General features: G+C 41.0%; 1 protein-coding gene across 1 annotated transcript in view; it reads right to left on the bottom strand.

The window, feature by feature from the left end:
- The window catches only part of PATJ (PATJ crumbs cell polarity complex component), a gene marked incomplete at its 3' end in the record, with an annotated part of 146559 nt that overhangs the window by 55773 nt on the left and 70303 nt on the right, over positions 1-20483 (bottom strand). The window contains exon 28 of the mRNA XM_080348732.1: positions 142-338. Within this exon, the coding sequence (XP_080204858.1) occupies positions 142-338 (197 nt within the window). The remainder of the gene's footprint in view (positions 1-141; positions 339-20483) is intronic.

The following is a 20483-nucleotide window of genomic DNA, read 5'->3' as shown; positions in this document are numbered from 1 at the left end:
GCTGGCATAAATCAGCGCAGCTCCTTGCCTCAGCCACCTCATTTCATTTGCAGGCTTTATTTAAGGTTCACGTGATGGCTTCATGTATGCCTCTCCCTCTCTCCATACAAACACTGCTTAGTAGTCAAAGGAAACACCAACCTCTAGAAGTTCATCGCCAATGTGCATCCTCCCGTCTCGTCCCGCAGGTCCATCTGGGTTGATACCAACTACGAAGATGCTCATACGAGAACGGTCCTTGTTGCCGGCAAGACTCAGTCCGAGCCCATTTTTGTCTTTCTCAAGCTCAATAATGTGCAACTCTCCTGGTAGATCTGCATATCTTTGTCTGATTTTTTCTAGAAAGATCAAATGTGAGATGAGTTACAACATAAAATAACTTTCATGCAAACGTTCAGGAACACATACAAATAAAAGCTAGAAACTGATGGCTTTTCAGCATTTACTCTTTCCAGCACAGAATCTAAAATACCATTTGCTGTGCCTGTATCACTCACAAAGCAAAATGTGGCATCATCTGCAAATACTATTCACATTAAAGCTCCACTATTTTAATTATTTGCACAACAGGCTGGTTCTAAACCTTTTTTTTTTTTTTTTTGAGAAGAGAGTAAACAAGGGCATTCCAGAGGCATCTCAATCTTACCTTACAAAAACCTATGACTTCAGGAAAGTCTCAAAGTCAGAGCTGGTTAATTAACCCCTGTGGGAAACTGAAACGCTTACATTGCAAACATACTGCAAACTCACATCTTGAGGTACAATCTTTTGCTTCTTTCTGGTGACTCAGGAATATCCTTACCATGCTCTGCTTAACATGATGTGCTCCTGTGCAGATGATTAGTCAAAGCAGATGTCAGTGACGATGTATATGATTGATTCCATTTTTAAATGCAGCCTCACTTGATATTAAGGTAGCTATTTGTCTTTCATCTACATTTCAACCATCTCTGTGACAGAGCGCAGTATACTTAAGAAGTTTTTGGGAGCACCCTGCGTGTTTGTGGACACTGACGGTTTAATCTGAACATCTTTTCACCACTGACATACAAACGTGTAACTGCTGCTGCAAGGGTCAGTCTCAGCAAGGGTATATTTTTTTTCTGTCTGATTGTTCTTGACAGATTTTTAAAGCCACCTTCCTAACACTACCTGCGTTCCAATGCTTCAGCTCGGCCACACGTTAAAAACCAGCAAGTCAAAAGTATTTTGCTGTGGCTGGATGTCACCTTTATACAGAGCCCAAGGTGAAAGAAACTGCTGCATTATGCATTAAGAAGAGAAATAAGAGGTATTATATGTTGAGCCATATCCCTGAGTCAGCAGCAGTAGGTAGATCAATATTAGCTCCTACCATCCTACTGGTGAAGCGTATTTTAACAGTATGATTTAACTGCTGTAGTGAATGTTCCCATGACAACAAGGAAGAGGGGACAGAGCTGGGGAAGGTGAGAGGGAAGCAACTAAAAAGTGAATAAAAAACTGCTGAGCAGAAAGATGAAGCAGAATTGTTCCTTTCACAGCTCCTGGGAATAAGCCAAACTCAGCTTGATCCCAGTGGGTCTCCTCTCCAAGGGTCCTTTCTCTTGTTTCCAACCCCTGATGCACCCAAGAACATCATCGACACCCAGAGCAACACGGCCAAGAACCAGCTCTACTGTCGTTGTATTTACAGGCCGGCATTTTCCTGCCACGCTCAAAATCCTCCGTGGCCTGGAACCTGAGCCTAAAGTCCTGGGCGTGTGTGTTAAGGGTGAGATGTTATCCCTGGAAAGCTGTAAAGCCCAACAGAGGTCTGCACAAAATCAGAACATCATAAAAAATTAGAAAATTCATTTGTTACTATCAATTACGTGCCAAAAATTCGTATAGCTGCATTAAATTGTAATCCATGTAGCTGAATAGGTCTTTAATATATTTCTTACCTAATGGGGTCAAAACGTAATTGGAAGTGTGATTTGCTACTTGAATTTGGAAAGTGGTGTGTGGTTTTTTTTTTTATGCTTAGTATGCAGGATACCTCCTGCTGAAAACAGCAAGCGAGGAAAGGTCTCAAAAACAGTGCTTCTGAAAGCACAGCAGACACAAGCACATATGCAGCCTTTTATTCACACCGCTGAGGTTTAACGTTCTTTTCCCATTAAGCAAAGTCCAGACCTGAAGAGCATTAAGATGTTTTCTGCCCACTGCAATTAGACAAACAACTCATTACAGTGCAGCAGGCAGCTGCAGCCGATCCCAGCTGTAAGAATATTAAGAACAGGCCATCAGCAGAAAAGGGATTTCTTGGTGGATAAAGCAAAGGATTTCTTGTGGATAAAGCAAAGGATCAGGGCTCTGGAGGGTGCTGCTGACTGGTCCCTGCTCTGCCAAAGCTCCTTCCATTGCTGGTTTTACAGGGACAAGACATCTCACTTTCATTGCGAGGAGTAAAGTGCACATCTAAAGCAGGTTTTTAGCAACAATGACTTGGACACAGAGAAAGAACATGAAGGGACAAGGAGAAAACACATTTAAACACCATACGGATGAAACCGCACATCTTCAGAGACTGCTCCAAAACTCTTTTCTTGCTTGTTAGTAAAATTCCTTGAAATTCCCCAAGACAAGCCTGGCGCAGGAGCAGCTCTGGGACACCGTGCATGTGGACACATAGCTCCAGCCTCTCGTCACGGCCACGTGGCTCCCCAGTATGTCCGTAAACTGCAGCGTTTCCTCCCACCACAGCAGCACAACATACATTTTCTCACATAGGAAAAGTGTCAGCTGTTCAGAAGTATGTGGGTGTTCCTGTTCCACCCTGGGCTGAAGCCAAAAGTAAATTTTATTCTTTCAAAAATTAGAAGTTAGGGCAATTGCCTGGGATGAAACAGAGCCCAGGGAGAGTTTCTGGTTTCCCTGTACTGGGTCAGGACTGGAAACCTGGTGAGATGATGCCCAGGTCAGCACTCCAGCTCTTCCAGTCATCCCCCCTGTGGAAATTACTCTTTGTGGAAGAAAAATGTATCTCAGAAAAAAAATAGAGACCAACTCCAGAGGTCATCAAGTTGCTTCATGCGTTAAGAGGGCTATGTGGTTCTTTTTGTCTTTTCCTTTAAAGGGTTTTCCCTATTACACGCTTTTGTTTGAAAAAAATCCATATTTAAACCAGACAGAAACCTCTCATGTGGACTAAGCACTTTGTTAAATTATCACATCCATTTATGAAGCAACTATTGAGGTGACTGGAGTGAAGCAGTGGATGACTACAGAGGAAACAGCAAAGACGCCACGTGCCAAGTGCTGTTTCCAGCCTGGTGGGAGGGCATACGAGCCTGTGTGTACATACTCACACACGCAGGGACAACAGAGATACTCCTGCCTTTCCAATGGAGCCTCCCTTCGTAGTTCTGGCTGCCTCCTCCCAGAGCAACAGAAGGTTCTGGCTCTCGCCAGCTCCACCTCCTGCAATTAAACCCTTCCCCGGGCCATCCTCGCCAGCCAGCCAGTGTAAATGATAACGCGCTATTCCCACCGGCGTCCTTGCGTTACTCAGCCAATCTGCACACAAATACCCTTTGGGCATCCAGCTGACTTCCTATCACACTGTAATCGTGTTCTCAGTTTGCCTCTTAATAAGAATCTCATAAGATTATTTTAAACAAGTATTTACTGCTTAAACAAACGTGCATCTAAGGCATCTTCTTTTTAATGCCTTTTTCAGCTGTTTTTTTCTGCCCTCCAGCTGGTATCACTTTTCAGTTCTCTGCCTAGCATTGGGGAGCCAGTTAGCATCTGCTTTTGCAAAGAATTCCATTATCTGCCTTCATTACCAGATACTTTACACGAGGCAATTGTAATTCTGTTGTTGCTGCATTACACATGGGACACGGCGTTTCTTGTTTTTGGCACTACTTGGAGTTGTTTCCACATTCGGTGACAATGTGCCTATCACAACTTCTGCAAACATATCTCAAATACATTTAACTGGTTTAGGTTGCATCTGGTTTCTTTGAAAAAATACCACATAGATGTAAGGTGAACTAAAAGCACAAGTATATGCTGTGGCGATCCCCCCTGTGGTAATATTTCCCTGTTATATTAGCAGACAATTACATTTCAAAGAAAAACCCTGGAAATGGAAGACAACTGCTTTCAAACAATATACTATTATGCTGCTGCATATGTTCCCCTGCTTCAGCCTCAACTCCTATTATATTAAACAGAGATAAAAGAAATAAATGCAGACAATATGGTCAGGATATTGGAGTTTGCATGATCAAGTACTGCAACAAATACACAATTTATCTGCATGGAAAAAACAGACACCACTCCTCAGGAAGGCAAAAAGCCCTTTAAATTACAAAGATATATAAAGCACTTGGAAAGGGCTGGAGAGCCTGTTTCCCAAACATGCTCCAGTTCGATGAGCTGAAAGGGAAGAGGTATTTCTTTTGGAAATGGTGTCTCCGCGCGATGCAAATTAGAACTCATCTAGAAAGGTAAAAAGAAAAAAGAACAAGCTCTGGATGACTCAGCTAGGTGATCTGGTTTAGTACCAAATACTCACATTAAAACAGTCAAGGCTGAGAAAAGAAAGGAGGAAAAAAACACCACAGAAAGAAATGACAGACAATATTTGTACAGAGAAGGTGATACTGAGGATTTTACATCCCTCTTGTGTTACCTCAGGTAACTATTAGCAACATATGCTGGATTTTGGAGACTTTACAGTGGTTTCATTTCCCAGCCTGTGTTCATTTTAATGGTGTTAGTCACCATTTTTATCACATAACACATAACACGGTTACAGTCTCAGCCTTTTCGGAGATTACTCTGCTCAGACAGCAGCGCTGCAGCATCACAACCAGTTTTTCATTTAGTAGTGATAGATATCAGAATGCAGCCAGCATCCACTACACAGAGCCAACCTTGCATATTAAACAACTAATTTCCTTCTTGATTTCACTATAAATATTAAAAAAAAAATGTAGGAAATCCCTTGAAAGCTAACCCTAGAGCTGTGAGGGCAGCACGTCTAATTTACTGATCACAGTTTACAAGAACCTAAATAAGCACATTGAAGGGGCCATAACTGAACAAATGGGGTTTAGAATTCTCCCACTACTAATAATATAATAAGCTTATTGTTCTAATCTTCCCATTAGCCCTTTATTCAGCTCCAAGGAGGCAGGCAGATCTTCAAACGTTATCTCAAAAGCAGTGCACTTGTCCGTTTTCATAAGCTTTAAACTAATAAATAGAGAGAATTTCTGTAATGCTTTCTTAAATTCCATAAAATCATTTCTATTCTTCTCTCAGTGACCAGCATGCATGAGAAAAACAGGGCAGTTGTGTTCAAAACTGACAAATTTAAATGGAAGAGCCAGAGACTGTGTTCTGACCAGTGCCTCTCCCCAGGTTGGTGAAAGGACAAGACAGAATGTGCTGAGGCTCAGGTTTTCCTAACGCAGTTCTCTCTAAACCCGTGGGCAGGGAGCATCTCCTACAACCTCCAGCCACGCTATCCCTTTGGTAATGCTTTGCTTCATGTACACTGTTTGGAAGTCATTTGCCAGAAGTGCAGCGATGATTTTCAGAGAAAAATAAAACCCAGCAGTTTCTATTATTCTTTGGTACACTTCAGCTAATGCTCTCACCCCAGGCCCAAGTCTTTCATATACAAGGAAAGAAAAAAAACCAGAGTTCCCTGGCTCCATCTCTCCCCTTCCTCCCCAAAATACCATGAAGCCAAAATATTGTAGCATTACTTCTAAATACATGAGGCAGAAAGCAAGCACAAGGTGCCACTTTCACAAATACAACTCATGAAAAAGAAACATGCATTAAACTCTCCTGAGACAATATTCTTACCCTAACTTGAAGACTCATTTCTTCTTTGTTTTTTGGCATATGAAGGATTCAAGCCATCATTTGGGATCTCTGAGTTTCTCTCCTTCTAACTGCTCCCTGCAGCTCAGGTTCCCATTCCATTTGGCTCCTCTCCTGCAGCAGCTTCTCAGCTCATACAAGAAAAACTTTCCTTTTCCTCCAATGCTTTCCTTAAATCCCACTTGTCCCTCATATCACCCTTCCTACAGCAGAACTTAAAGATTTCTACTAGTGATTTTTACCTAATCCAGGAAGCTGCGTATAATGAGAGTCTCCACAATCCACTTTAAGTACCGTTTCATTTTGTTCCTGTGAGCAAGTGACATTTAGAAACAGTTATCAATTTTTTTCTTCTGACAATCAAGGAGAGAGAAAAGCAACATTTAGCCCTGGCTGAAAAGCAGGGTAACTGCAGCCTATAACATCAGGGAGCATCCCCAACGCTTGCACCACCTCACATCAACGTTTTGAACAAATGGAGCTCTTGCCAACAATTTTTTCCTTATTTCAGGCCCAAAGCTTCATTCTAAAGCTGCAGTTCTGTTACACAACATTTAAGTTCTCTGAGGAAAGCATATTGTATGTTTTTCTTTTTTAATTAGATGACAAGGATGTGTCGAGTCTATTCATACCAATATCTGAGATCTTTAACACCTTAAAAAGGAGATATAGTGAAAGTGTGCTAAGCAGAGCATCCTGATGCTAATAATTGCTGATTATAAGGGAACTTGCTGTCCCCTGCACACAATACTTGCACTCATTTGCCTTTCAAATGACGAATTAACCCTTAGCAGGGTTTCCTCAGCAGTCTCAGTGACACTGAGTTCCAGGTGCCTCCGCACCAGCCAAACATCCCACAGCTGTACAGGCTTTGGAGGAAAAAACTAGGAAAAGCTGCCCAGGTGTTTCTTGCCTGGTGCCCCAGGACTGATCAACTGGCCATTTCCTCTAGATAGGAGACACACAAAATGGGCTCCTGCTGCAGCATCATATTGCCACTAGTCGATTAAATACTGTCAAATAGCAAAAAAGGACATTTTTCTTTTGATAAAATCCTCTATGAGGATAGAAACAGTTATGTTTAAAAACATATCATATCATGGTTGATGTTTGGCCCACAAAAGGCCCAACTGAAGGCATTTTGAACTAATTACATCCTTAAAATACGGGACAGCCTCAAAAGCTGGCTACTGTAGGCCTCACTTCTAAGCTGCTGAAAAGGTGACTGAGAAACATCCCACCAAAACTGCTCTATAATATTGCATTATATTATGTTGTACCATACAGTAGAAGACATCTAAGGCCAAAATACTGCTGTCTTCAGAGCTCCCCAGCCCACTCAGCAGTGAAGGCTCAGTTCTCACCCTGCCAGGCTCATGCATGTTGTAACTGCCAAGGGGAAGGTGCCTTGCTCTGCTGAGGCCTGACATGGTTCTCCGCAGAGCTAGGACATGTTATCAGTGTGAGAACTTTAGAAAAATACAGATTTCCACCTGCAAAGTCACAAGGAAATTTGAAATAGCTCTAAACACATCCTGCTCATGCGTCAGGCCCGTTGTGGCAATCACCTGGCATCGAAGTGCCCACCGAGACATCGGGGTGATCTGTGAGGACGCACCATGTGCACACACAATCAGATTCCCAGATGCTATGACAGATGATGTTTTAACAACCTATTTTACAATGCAGTTTTGGAGAAAAAAAAAAAATAAAATCCACAATTGAGAGAGAAATGTCTTTTCTAAGCTACTCTTTCTGGTAGGAGCACGTTTTCTGGGTTGCTCCTGCTCCCATTGCTCTGCCAGGAACTAAAATCTATTCCCTACATTTGTATTTGAAAGCTGCTCTTTCATTTGATAGATGAGCAAGGATGTCTGAGACTGAACAAAGAATATTGGGGAACTCATAACTCTATAATCCATTTCTTTTCTGCTTGGTCTCAACATGAACAAATGAATATTGTGAACATTTAAATTCTTCCTCCCTTGACAGTAATACAGTGTAACTTGATCTGACAGTGTTTCATCTTTAAATAATGATGTTCCCACAAAGCGACTGGCAGAGTCATTATCTTGGAATCTTCCTGCACTGGGTCTAATTAAAGAGAGCGGCATCAGACTATTGTCAAAAACTGAAAGTTTGTTACCTAACAAAGGCTTTTATGGGCCCAAGCACCAGTGTTCCCAGTGATAAGTAACTGTGAAAGGCTGCACAGAGACCACCTCCAGAAAACAGAGTAATGAGACATTTCTCACATGGGAATTCATTCTTAATTTAAGAACCCATGATGAGAGCCTGAACCTCTTCCACCTAGAGAGGCATGGGAGGAGAAAATGGGGAGACTTTGAACTCAATAATGAAGACTTTTTGACCAGCAAATATAAGCTGTACTGATGAGTGGAAAGACCTAACGAAAACTCAAAGAAAGGGCTCCAGGAGAATTTAAATATAGACAAAAAACCATGAAGCTTGAAAAAAACCCCAAAAGAGTTGCACTAACAAGCCCTTAAATTAAAAAAGGTGAAGGACTTGCTTATGGAAGTTGAGGAAATGATACTGGGACAAGAGATGGTGGGGAGGAGACAGAAGGAAGAGTGTCCCAACCTAATGTGGTCGCTTGCTTTGCCATAGCAGCACAACCTTACAACGCAACAAAGATAGATTAAAAATCAGTGTGACTCGACAAGGACTAAATTAAATTTTTGGATTTAAAAAAACCCACCACAGTAGTTTAAGTTTGTTTGTACAGCAAATTTTAAATATGCTGTGATGGCGATAAGAAAAGATTAGCATTACATGAGTCATCTGGGACTGTCAAGCCCAGGAAAATACCCACAGAGCTATGATGGAAAACATGGCGCAAGTCTGAACAGTGAGAAGAACCAGGGAAAATAGATCATGATCAGCTGCTTCAGTTGTGATTTAATTCAATGGTGATCTTAACAATAAACTTTAACCCTGTTTAACATTTTTAATTTTTAGTTATTTCACTAATGATTCATCGTAACTAGTTAGTCACTAAAAAAATATATTCACCTCTGACAAAATATTGTATTTATATTGTATGTTCCTTCTTTAGGGCAACTGTGGGGATAAAATGCTATATAAACATTTAAGGAAATATAAAATTTACTATTAATCTGTTGAAATGCTCAAGATTTACCTCATATGTCAGATATCGTGAACAACATTTTTTATATACTATATATTTTTTCCTAACAAAATATAGTGTTTGTATTTGGACAGAAATCGGAATGCACTTAAAATATAATCAACAGCTTTGTAATAAAAATCTTGCATACAAATATGCCAATTGTGATTTATATAAGAAAAATGTTTCTATTTGAATGTTTTCATTTAGAACTGGAATATTAAACAAAAGCATTGTTATTCTTACAGGAGATAATGCAGGTTCTGTGGTGATCAAAACTATTTTTAAATGGTCTGATTTCCACTTCATCAAAGATTTCCTTTTGTCTGTCTTTGGGCCTTCACAAACACCCAGTTAACGACACAGTGACCTCGGAGGAGGTTTTGCCATCACACCATGGCCACAAACACTTCCATCATCTTCTAATTGACAACTCTCAGCTTCACACTCCAAGTTTTTATTCATAGACTCGAAAAGAAAAATATCCTTTTTCAGCTCCTAATAAGTTGTTCAAGTTTAATAAGCTATTTTCATTTCCACTGAATTAGGTGAATAAGCCACAGAGAGAATAGGTCTTTGTTTCAGGCAGCTGAAGAAAAATAATTCAAAAGCTCGCTTTTTACTACAGTCAGTTCTGGGTCCTGATTCCTCTCAATTCTCTGGGTGCGCACACACGTTTCCTGAATAGTTTTGCTACTTAAATTATGCTAATAGTTTAGAATATGCTCAGATCTTTACACAGATTGCTGTTTAAAACTTACAATGCATGTTAAAAGCAGAAAATGTTGGATTTAAATTAAGTGCAAATCCAATTTAAATTTAAAAACCAGCTTAATATTCAAAAAGATGCATAACCAGCTTTTAGAGGACATAAGGTGACAGAGCATACTCCACTTACAGAACAGATCTGCCCAGGCCCACAACACTGTTTAGTATTGCTTGTTTGTTTGTTTTCAATTGAGGCAGCTATACAGAATCAGTATTTTCCTAGCTTCATACCCAGTTTGTCCTTCATCACACTGATTGCAGCTCCTCAAGACCTTACAAACTATCTGCTGACTTTTCAGATCCTCTGTGCTTTTGCACAGGATGCTGAACCGCACTCTGTAATTCCCAATGTGGCTGAGAGATCTGGCAGCTACTTGAAGACCATCCCTGTGCTGTGTTCAGTGGGCTACACATCCCCCTCATCACTGCACACTTCTGGATGTGAAGAGACAGAATATTAGACAAGAAGAACAGGGCCAGCCCACCCCATACCTCCCCACACCATGCAACGCTCCTATAGAGCCAAGATATTTCAGAAGAGCAAGTCTGGGTTGGTTCCAGGTCACAGTTTTTGAGCTATCAAATTGCGCTTGAGTAATTTTGAAGGTTTTTATAACACCAAGCAATGCTTACAGGCTTTGTTTGTTTAAGTATAAACCTGAGTTTCCCTATGTCATGGCTTGCCTTTGGTTGCTGAGGTAAAATGAAAGATGAAATGAAAAATGACTGCAACACCTGAAAATGCTGCAGACTACCGACTTCTGTGCCTAAGAGCAAAACAAATACATACTTATAATTTCACTTGAAAGCCTCTTCTATTAATAAAAACTCAATAATAATCATTCTACTGTATCTTTCCATATCTTCAGCTATGATGTGTAGATTCCATTTATGATGGCGAATATATTAATCATAGTATTACATGTAAAACAGACACACAAGCTCCCAGTAGAGTCTCCACTGCTGGCTTTGGGTCCAAGAGAGACTGCAGCTCAGAAGACAAGAGACCTACTCCCACATCTCCAAATGAGGTTTCTGATATACAACTCAGCTCTCTCATGATTACAAGAGTACTACCATCAACCTCTGGTAACAATAATCCACAGGATCCCATTCCCAAGCCAGTCACCGAGCTGCAAGCCTCAGCCAAGAGCAAGTGCTGGTGCATGGCTGTGGTCCCATCTTCACCATGACCCCAAACCACAGCTCCCCATTACATGTTTTGGTTTCTCAGCTGCCTGGTCCAGCTGACAGTGGTGTGCAGAGGATTTGCATAGCCCCCACCTCCTCATCTCTTGCTTTGTCCACTTCATCGCTGAGGTCTCAGCTCAAGCTGTTTGCCCAAGAGAAGACCTTTTCCAGCCTTACAGAGGACAGCATGAAAGAAAGAGACCCACAGCACACCACCCTTATTTTAGAGCATGAGTTTAGCCCATGAGAAGTCCCAAGCAGAGCACAGCTTAGGGAGAACATTCTCCCTCCTCTATTCCAGTCAGTTCTTGTGCTCCTCAGACTCCTCCATGAGCCTGTGCAGGTCACGAACCCAGCAGAAATCTATCCCTCTTCAATGGGACTGTGGAATGAAATGCTGGAAAGCAGCTCTGCAGAGAGGGATCTGGGGGTTCTGGTTAACGGCAAGTTGAACATGAGCCAACAGCGTCCCTGGCAACCAAGAGGGACCCATGTCCTGGGTGCATCCAGCACAGCATGGCCAGCCGGGCAGGGAGGAGATTGTTCCGCTCTGCTCTGCACTGGTGCGGCCTCACCTGGAACACTGTGTGCAGGGATGGGGACACAGGATAAAAGGGGATAAAGCTACTAGAGTGTCCAGAAGAGGCTATGAATTTGGTGAAGAGCTTTGAGGGGAAGCCATATGAGGAGCAGCTAAAGTCACTTGGTTTGTTCAGCATGCAGAAAAGGAGACTGAGGGGAGACCTCAGGGCAGCTACAGTTTCCTCACAAGGAGAGGAGGAGAGGCAGGGCTGAGCTCTTCTCTCTGGCAATCAACAGCAGAACCTCAGGCAATGGCAGAAAGATGTGCCAGAGGAGGTTCAGGTTGGGCATTAGGAAAAGGTTTTTCACCCAGAGGGTGCTGGACACTGGAACAGGCTCCCCAGGGAGGTGTCACAGCCCCAAGCCTGACAGTGTTCAAGAAGAGACTGGACAATGTCCTCAGACACGTGGTGTGAACTGTGGGGTTGTCCTGTGCAGGGACAGGAGTTGGACTTGATGATCATTGTGGGTCCTTTCCAGCTCAGGACATTCTATGATTCTACAGTGGAGCAGTTTTCTGCTGAGGGAGTTGAACAGGCTGAGGAAGAGAAGAGCAACAAGCACCCCAGTACAGAAACACCTGCCTGAGAAACAGCAGAACATGAGGAAGATTAAAAGGTAAACACTTATCATACAGTCAAACAACTACAATGCAAACTTCCAGGGTGAAAACATGCCTTTTGATTAGTGCTATTATTCCAAAAGAAAAAGGTACCAACCAAAGAAAGAATTAACTGGAATGTCTCTTATTAAAATGAGAAAGCAAGGGTTTATTACTTGGAATAAGTTTAAGTTTTATTATGCAATATAAATTGAAAATAGGTATGGACTCTGTGCTAATAGGAACACAGATATCAGTGTGATGGCAACTCTTGCATTTATACAGCCAAATGCCATTTGCCTTTTCCATCAGGTGAGGCAGGGGGATCCCCACAAAAATCCCCATTTAATACCACAATGAAATCCTAAAATGATTGTGTGTACTCTCCCTAAATAAGCCATATATCTTATTTAATCAGCTGTCTTGAGAGTCTATTCAAGAAGTTAATCAGGTTTATGCTGCACTTATGACATCATAAAACTTGACAGATTTGATTAAATAAAACTACATTTTCTATCAGAAATTCCATTCTGATTGTTTTTAATCTCTCCAAAGGACAAAGTCTGGCAGACCTGTTTTCTCTTCCACAAAGACTAAAATGAAGCGATTAGAATGTCCAACTCAGGAGATTTGATGATTCTATGATTAGGGTCAGACACCTTCACTTACAACACATTTCAAATAAGACATGATAACCCAAGGCATTCATTTCTCTGCAGAAGAAAAACAGAATCACAAATATGTGAAAAGTGTATTTTACCACTTTTCTTACTATCAAAATATGTTATTAGGTAACAAATAGCTTCTCTTTAATGTATTTAATGAAATAAATATATTAATGCATTAAGCTTTGGGCATTTTTTAGATGAGCACAATTATAATCAGGAAATTGATGATGTATGTGTATTGCAGAGACTTGCAATATGTCAAGCACTCTCTCTTTTCCTTCTGGCAAAAGAAATCCATCTCCAAGGATTTATCCAGGAGGAAGAACTAAATGGATAAACTTCCCTATATTAAATAGACCTACTTTTCCACTCTGACTGGAGGAAGAAATGAACTAAGAGAAAGTTAAGAACCAAATGACTGAGGGAAAAATAAGAGTGGGGTATGGTAGTTTCTACTGTAATTATTTTGGGTCAATATTCAATGGATTTTTTTTTTTCTTTTGGGCAATTTAGCCTTCAAATGGATGATTCAGGTGCATTCAAGACTTGCTCCTCAGGAATAAACACTGGTTTTTTGGGTAAGCTGGAATTCCATGGATCCTGCTTTACTTTTTTTTTTTTTTTCTTTTTAATTTAAATAGCCATCTAACCCCTAGAAACTGTGGCATGGCTCAAGATGCTTTGTGTGTCTTCCAACAGATGGCTGACCAAGACACCCAACAGATGGTAAGAAAACCAGCAGAGATGCCAGCTCTTCCGAACTGCAGTCTGGGGGTTATGCCCCCGCGTTTATTAATTATATTTTAATCTCTTAATATAAATGAAGCTTAATTCTAATATGGTAAATCATTTTATTCTGTTTTCCTGTAGGAACAAAGCTTATGCAATCATACCCTGTGCAATCCAAGCTACTGCCCCAAAACTTTAGAACCTGATGGCCAATTTGAAGCAAATCTGATGGTGGACTAGGGGGTCTCAAAGGAACTATAAAGGTTCATGAAAACAGGCAGCCGTGCAGAAGAAAGAAACTCGATAAATACCCAGACTAGGGGAAAGGCTTCAGTGCGAGATCACACTTTATTAAAGCGTCAAAGAATTCACATGAGAGAAAGCCCTTAGAAATGCTCCAGCCACAGGAAAAGCTTAAATCGGAGCTCACACCTTCCTCGACACCCACGTCAGTCGAACAGGAGACACAAATCTGTCGGAATCCACCTTCGTTAGCTGCAGTACTCACACGAGTACTTGTTAAACTCTTCACAAGTCCACACTCAAGTCCTGGCTGGCAGAAGCCCAGGGAGAACCCAACCGGTTCCTCTGTCCTCCCCTCAAAACGTCTTCTCTGTGTCTCTCCGAGCGGAGCACAGAAATCAGCCAAAAAGGAGAAGGGGAAGCTCTGCCAACACACAGCTGTCGAGGGACAGGGAGGACGGGCCGGAGCAGATGTATCATACCAACTGGCTGCCGTACAGACCCGTCCAGGGACGCCGAAAGGGCCAGCCCGCGGTTTGCACCGATGCCAAGAGCAGCTGCCGCGGTCCTGTCACTCTGCCCGAGCCAGCGCTCGCCCTGACGCCTGTCACCAGGCAAGTCCCTTGTGTTTACAAAGCCACAATGTGCCTCCTGCACACACAAAAGAACGACCACATCCTTCTGTCCCCAAAGGCCTTCACTGAACTCTCCATGCCTCACAAAATCCCTGCTAACCTCTTTCTTGGCCCTCGCTCATAGCTGCCCATGCTCACCCTTGCATACCTTACTCCCTTTTCCATCACAGTCTAGTCTCATCTCATTTTTTCTCCTTCCACTCTTCTCCCAGCCCTTCAGCAATACCTCACTACACACCACACTGTCAGGCTGTTCACTTAATGTCTTTCTTCCCTGGAAAAAAAGTATTTCAAAAATCACATCTTCTATATTTCTAACAAGTCAATCCTAAAATTAGCTCTCGCTGTAAAATTACTGCATTGTCTGTTTGAACACATTAATGATACACAACAAAATAATACCGTGCTATCCCTCAAATAATCCAACATACTCCTACAGAGAGTAACAGTTTACAAAACAAAGGAAAGTACAGCCGAATCTTATGGGGTTTAAAACAGGTTTTTTTGGTTTGGTTTGGTTTGCTTTTTTTTGCCAAAAACTTGAAAGAAATAAAGTTTCTGGTTCAGTTTGCATTAAGGATTACAGTTTAGTGCAGAAAAATGTCCTGACTTGAAAGTGCCGGTTGCAGGTGAGCAGGAGGGTCCAGCACCAGGGAATCTTGATCCGCTGCGGCTGAGCGGCCCCACTGATGCGTTACAGATCAGTCACAGCTTCACCAGACCGGACAATTTTCAGGGTCATTACACACTGTAGTAGTACAGGATACACTTTGCTGGTTTAAGGCGCAGCAAACGCTGCTGCTTGCTGTTTAGTCCCAGAGCACCTGGAGGGATGGAGACTTTAAGAACTATTTTGGATGGTGTAATGCCTCTCCGCTCTCCCAAGCACAAGCTCCACGTGTATGTGCACACACAAACAAATGCCTTGTGCTTTCATACTCTGGCATTTCCGTCTGAATTCCTCTCAGTTTAGTTATGTGGTTCAGCTCTAAGTCACAGCCCATTAAAAGCAGGAGAACTTATGTTGAATATCTCGTGATATTCCCAGGACCATCACACCATGGAAATGATGACTTCTCACCTCACTTCATAGAGGACTTGGCTCAGTATACTACAGAAGTTTAACATGTACACGTCAAAAAATGCTACTTACGCTTACCCGAAATCGCAGGTAAAACGTATTTACAAGTATGTGATAGCTAAAGCACTTGTTTTTCAGTTAAGGGATACAAAACCCATCTGAAAGTAAATATTATTTATGAAATATATAGAATACATACCTAAAATATAAAAATAATACCTAAAGTATTAAACCAAAACAAAACAGCTGTTAGTGGTATTCAGTATCTACCGAACAATCACAAAATGGTATGATGAAGTCAAGGTTTACCACTCCTGGCTATAGACAGCATACGTAATTCACTTGTAGCTCTTTCCCCTGGTTGTACTACACTCATCACCTGAGCAGGAATCTCCAAATTTAGCTTGCTCAGCTAGTGCTGTTGACCAGCAGTGGCTCCTGGCTCTGTGCTGGCCTGGGTGCATGAAGCCACACAGAAGAACAGGGTCCTGCTCCGCACTTAAGCCTTCTCCTGCCCCTATACCGAGACCCCAGTCACTCTCCTTACCTGCCCTGTTCTCCTGTTGCACATTCTAACTCACAAATCCCATTACCCAACTTTGCTCCCCTTCTCATGTCTGGATGAAGGTGCTCACTTGAGCCATAGCGGATCAGGCATAATGGCCACAGGCTCTCTGCAGAGGGGCCAGCACAGCCCAGTGTCCCCCGTTTTGGAGGATGATGCTCCTCTGCCCAGCACACGTGCACACATACATGCACTTTTTACATTCACAGCAGCAGAAATTTGCTATTTCCTTGATGATCCACAAAAGCTCAGTGCTTTAATGTTACCTCTAAAAACTTTTTTTTTTGGGAAACAGAGGCAGAAGCACAAGCCATGATCTCTAAGCACTGATGAAGCAGACATGCCCATCATTATGCTAATAATAAAAGGTTCATTAATACCCCTTTAGCCAGTTGCCACAGCATCTCTTCTAATTTCAATACAGCAAAAGTACTTTGAATTTGCTGATAAAAATGTTAATCTGATACAGATAACAGTCTTTCACACACACACAGGCATATGTGTATATAAATTTCCTTCGTCATGTCTTCGCTTGCAAGTAGTTTTCAACATGCATATGGCCACTATGAGGCACAAAGCAAATTTTTTAATAGTCACCATGTACTATAGCTGTCTTACCTACGGATAAATATTCTGTATTGCTCTTTAAATGCCAGCAATCCTGATAAAGAGCAATTACATCCCTGCTCAAAGCAGAAGGTAAATTGATGACTCGCCCCTGAGCCACTACATGGAATAAGGGAGAATCAAGTCTTAAGACTGAGGAGCAAAAGATAACTTCAACTTTCTTAAACAGCTAAAGAAGTTATTCTGGGCAGCTGTCTCAATTACTGTAACACTATGGAAAATAGGTAACATCTGTAAAGAATAAAATTATTGTCATTTAACATTTTTACTTTCCCTTCTGTTAGAGGCTTATTTCCACTATATATTTGCAGCACCTACTGTTTAAACCAAGTAGACCATTTTGGAACAGAGCTATTATGCAAATAATCTATTCTGTATTCTAACTAACAGCAATGCTGTGCTAGTTTGGACAAGACATGATGCACAGCAGAGTTTCTTTTGAATTTTTTATCCTTTTTTGTGCAGTGGAACAACATCATTTATGACAGAAATGACAAAAAATGTCTTCCTACCTAAAAATCGGACATTCAAGAATATAAACACATAGCCACCTTTTATAGGCTAGTGTTTGTCTTTCATTTATTTATTGAAATAATGACACATCCTTTTTACATATTTTTAGTTGCAAGTCATTGCAGTGATATTAAGTGCTCTTCAATGAGAGCAATAAATCTACTTGTATTATGCTCTCCTAGCAAGTTTGTACAGTGATACCTGCGTATGCAAATTCATACCACAGACATTATCTTCTATCTGTAAGTTATATGAAATTACTTATCTGTAACACCTGAGTCAGATCAAAGATTCAACACAGCCACCTGCACCGTGCCTTACACAATGTAACAACCTTAAATCATCAAATCAGTATATTTCATGCCTAGAATTTTAATGCTGTTCTCTGGGTACCTGGCTTGTGTTGGAAGAAAAGATCATACCGAAGAACAAATGCAATCTAAGGCAATATTTAAAGATTAGATTATCCTTCATTGCAAATAGCTCATTTGTTCACTATCACACTGCTTTATTCTTGTTTTGCCTCCTTATACCATGAAAATGCTGAATATTCAGTTTAGATTCCCCAGCAGCTTTTTATTTTAGTCTAAAAACATTTACCTAACACATTCTTAACAAGCAAAGTGAAGAAAATTCAGCCATCTGTCTCTACATTACAATAACAGTTATGGAAGCGTAGATTATTCTATATAGCAAGAAATTTAATGCTAGGAATTCTTATACTTTAAGCACTGAGTGCTCACGTCAGATTTGTATATAAAAGAATGTTGAACACCAATGCACACAGAAACAATCATTTATAAGCAAATACAAGACAAAATATTTTAAAGATACGAAATGCATTCAATACTGCAATCATGCTATATATCCATGCTTCAAATTGAGAAAAAAAATAAAATTAGCTGTGCTATTATTTTTCTTATCTCCAGCACTTCACTAGTTCTAAATTATCAGTGCAAATGCTTAAAATGACTTGCTGGAAGGAAACACAATAGAGAGGGATGTGAATCCTTACCTGGGAAACCCCCTTGTACCATTGCTGTACCAGCACGTACTTCAAGGGCTCTGCATTCCTGACAAATCCAGCGCTGCGAGCAGCTCAAATCCTCACCAGACACAGCCCCAGCGCTCGTCTTTCTTCTGACGACCTTGGGCCTATTTTCCCTGAGATTTTTTTCTCTCCTTAAGGGCAAACCGTCTGTCTGTTTCTATTACAAGATGCCATCAATTATATCAATTTCGAGCTACCCACGAGCTCCCAGTTCCATCTGGCAGCCTGGGGAAGGATGCAGGAGCAGATCTCTGGTTTCCCACGTCTGACCCACCGAAGCTGCTCATGCACCGGCTGCCTCTGCCAGCATCCCAATGACATCCCTGTCCCCAAACACGAGTCACCTCCGACGTGTCTTTATATCCCTGTTACGTGCAGGTACGGTCGTGCTTAATGACCCACCACATGGCAAAGCAGCAGTTAATAGACACTATTTATCCAAGCATCCTTTTCATACAAGCTCCAGGGATTAAAGATTAATTCCTCTTAGTCAAACAGCTTCATTAAATACGTTATTTTCCAATGTTGCAAATCTTGCAGTTTCCCAACACTGATATGTGTTCATGGCACGGGGTTTGGCTGCAGTTTTTAATGTCAGAAAACAAACCCAATCTGTCATTATCAGCACAAGAAAGATTCAAACTTCATCATAACTTGTATTTTGCTGGAATCCAAATCAAGCAATATTAGTTTTACTGCAATGAGTGCTGAACTGAAGCATTGAAAAGACTCAAAATCCATCATTTTGTAATTAGAAAAGCAAAGATAAAACATCCCTCTAAATTTATAAACACGCTTTGTTATTTTGGGAAGTCCTTACTAATTCTCTATTCCAAACACTACATTTAAAACAACTCAAAACACTTAGTTATTTTGTTAATACCATCAATTTGTTCATTTTTAAAGTTCATTGTCCTTTCTTTAGAATATGTATCACAGCACACACAAAGCCATCTGTTCAGCGCATTATGTATAAGCACACAGTAAAACACACAAGAAGTCCCAGCTGCGATTTTATTATTAATTCATCAAAAATGTAATTTCCTTTTGCAATACTTCATCAGATGATGAGAACTGTGATTCATAGAGTACAAAACCCCCAGCCCAATACCAAAAACGCAAACTAAACCACAACCTCAAATTACGACACCAACATCAAGATCTATCCTCACGTAGCATAAGAGCTGGCGAGTCTGCCCCGTGTGTACGGCCCTTCTGGATCTGATATTCATCCTGGTTACAAAACTTACATGTTTTAGCTAATTAGGGGTCAGGACAAGAATGGGTAAAGAAGATTAGCAGTACAGAGTCATATTAAATAGTGATTAACACAGAGTTAAAAAATGAAAGTCACTGCTCTATTCGTCTAATCCCAGCTCTTGCATGAGCTTTGGAAATCCACCATACTAAATATACTCGTTACTATATTTAAGAAAATTAAATATTGAAATAGCTATTTTTTCAGTATTTTATTTTCATAAAGCTTGGAGCGTTTTTCCGGGCTACATCTAACTCTTTGAACATCATCTGGATTTGCTGTTGCTTGCAGTGACATCTATTGGAGAGGCAGCGTTTGGCTACACAAGCTGCCTCACCTGAAATCCGTGCATTGGGGCCTCCCCCACCCCCAAAAAATTAAAATTTAAGAACTGTTTATCATTTGTTTTAGCACAGCTTTGCGTAAAACAGACTCTCAAAAATCAGATTCTCAAGAATTATATTGATTCACCAGTGGTTTTGGTTTCATTCAGTCATTGTTAATAATTCTGGCATTTTTCCAATGTGCCAATGATCGTTTTCCCATCTTTGCCCACAGCAGAGCTTCTGAAGCTCCTGGTTTTGCACACCCCACACACTTTAAGTCTCAGCAAACTCTATGGTGGTTTTTTTTTTTATCTTTTGCTTTTAGGAAAGCCACCATCCCCTCACGTTAAATACAGATACCAGTGACAAAATGGAAGCTGCTAAAAAACCTCCAGTACTGCTCAAGTGCTTTCCGACCCCAACCCAACCCAACCCGGATGGGGGGGATTTGCACCCTACAAAGATCTGTCACAACATTGAATGCAAAGTTGAAACACTGTAAAAGTTTTAAAATCTCTTGCTTTTCTAGAGAAACCACCACTCCTCAAAAAGCAATTCAGGAAGATAAATCATTTTTCTTTCTTAGAGCTTCATTGATTTCCACATTATCTAGAGACAAAATA

This window comes from Nesoenas mayeri, assembly GCF_963082525.1.
Source record: "Nesoenas mayeri genome assembly, chromosome: 8".
In the NCBI taxonomy this organism is placed as follows: Eukaryota; Metazoa; Chordata; class Aves; order Columbiformes; family Columbidae; genus Nesoenas; species Nesoenas mayeri.
The sequence above is the reverse complement of the archived record's forward strand: the minus strand, read 5'-3'. Positions and strand labels throughout refer to the sequence as shown.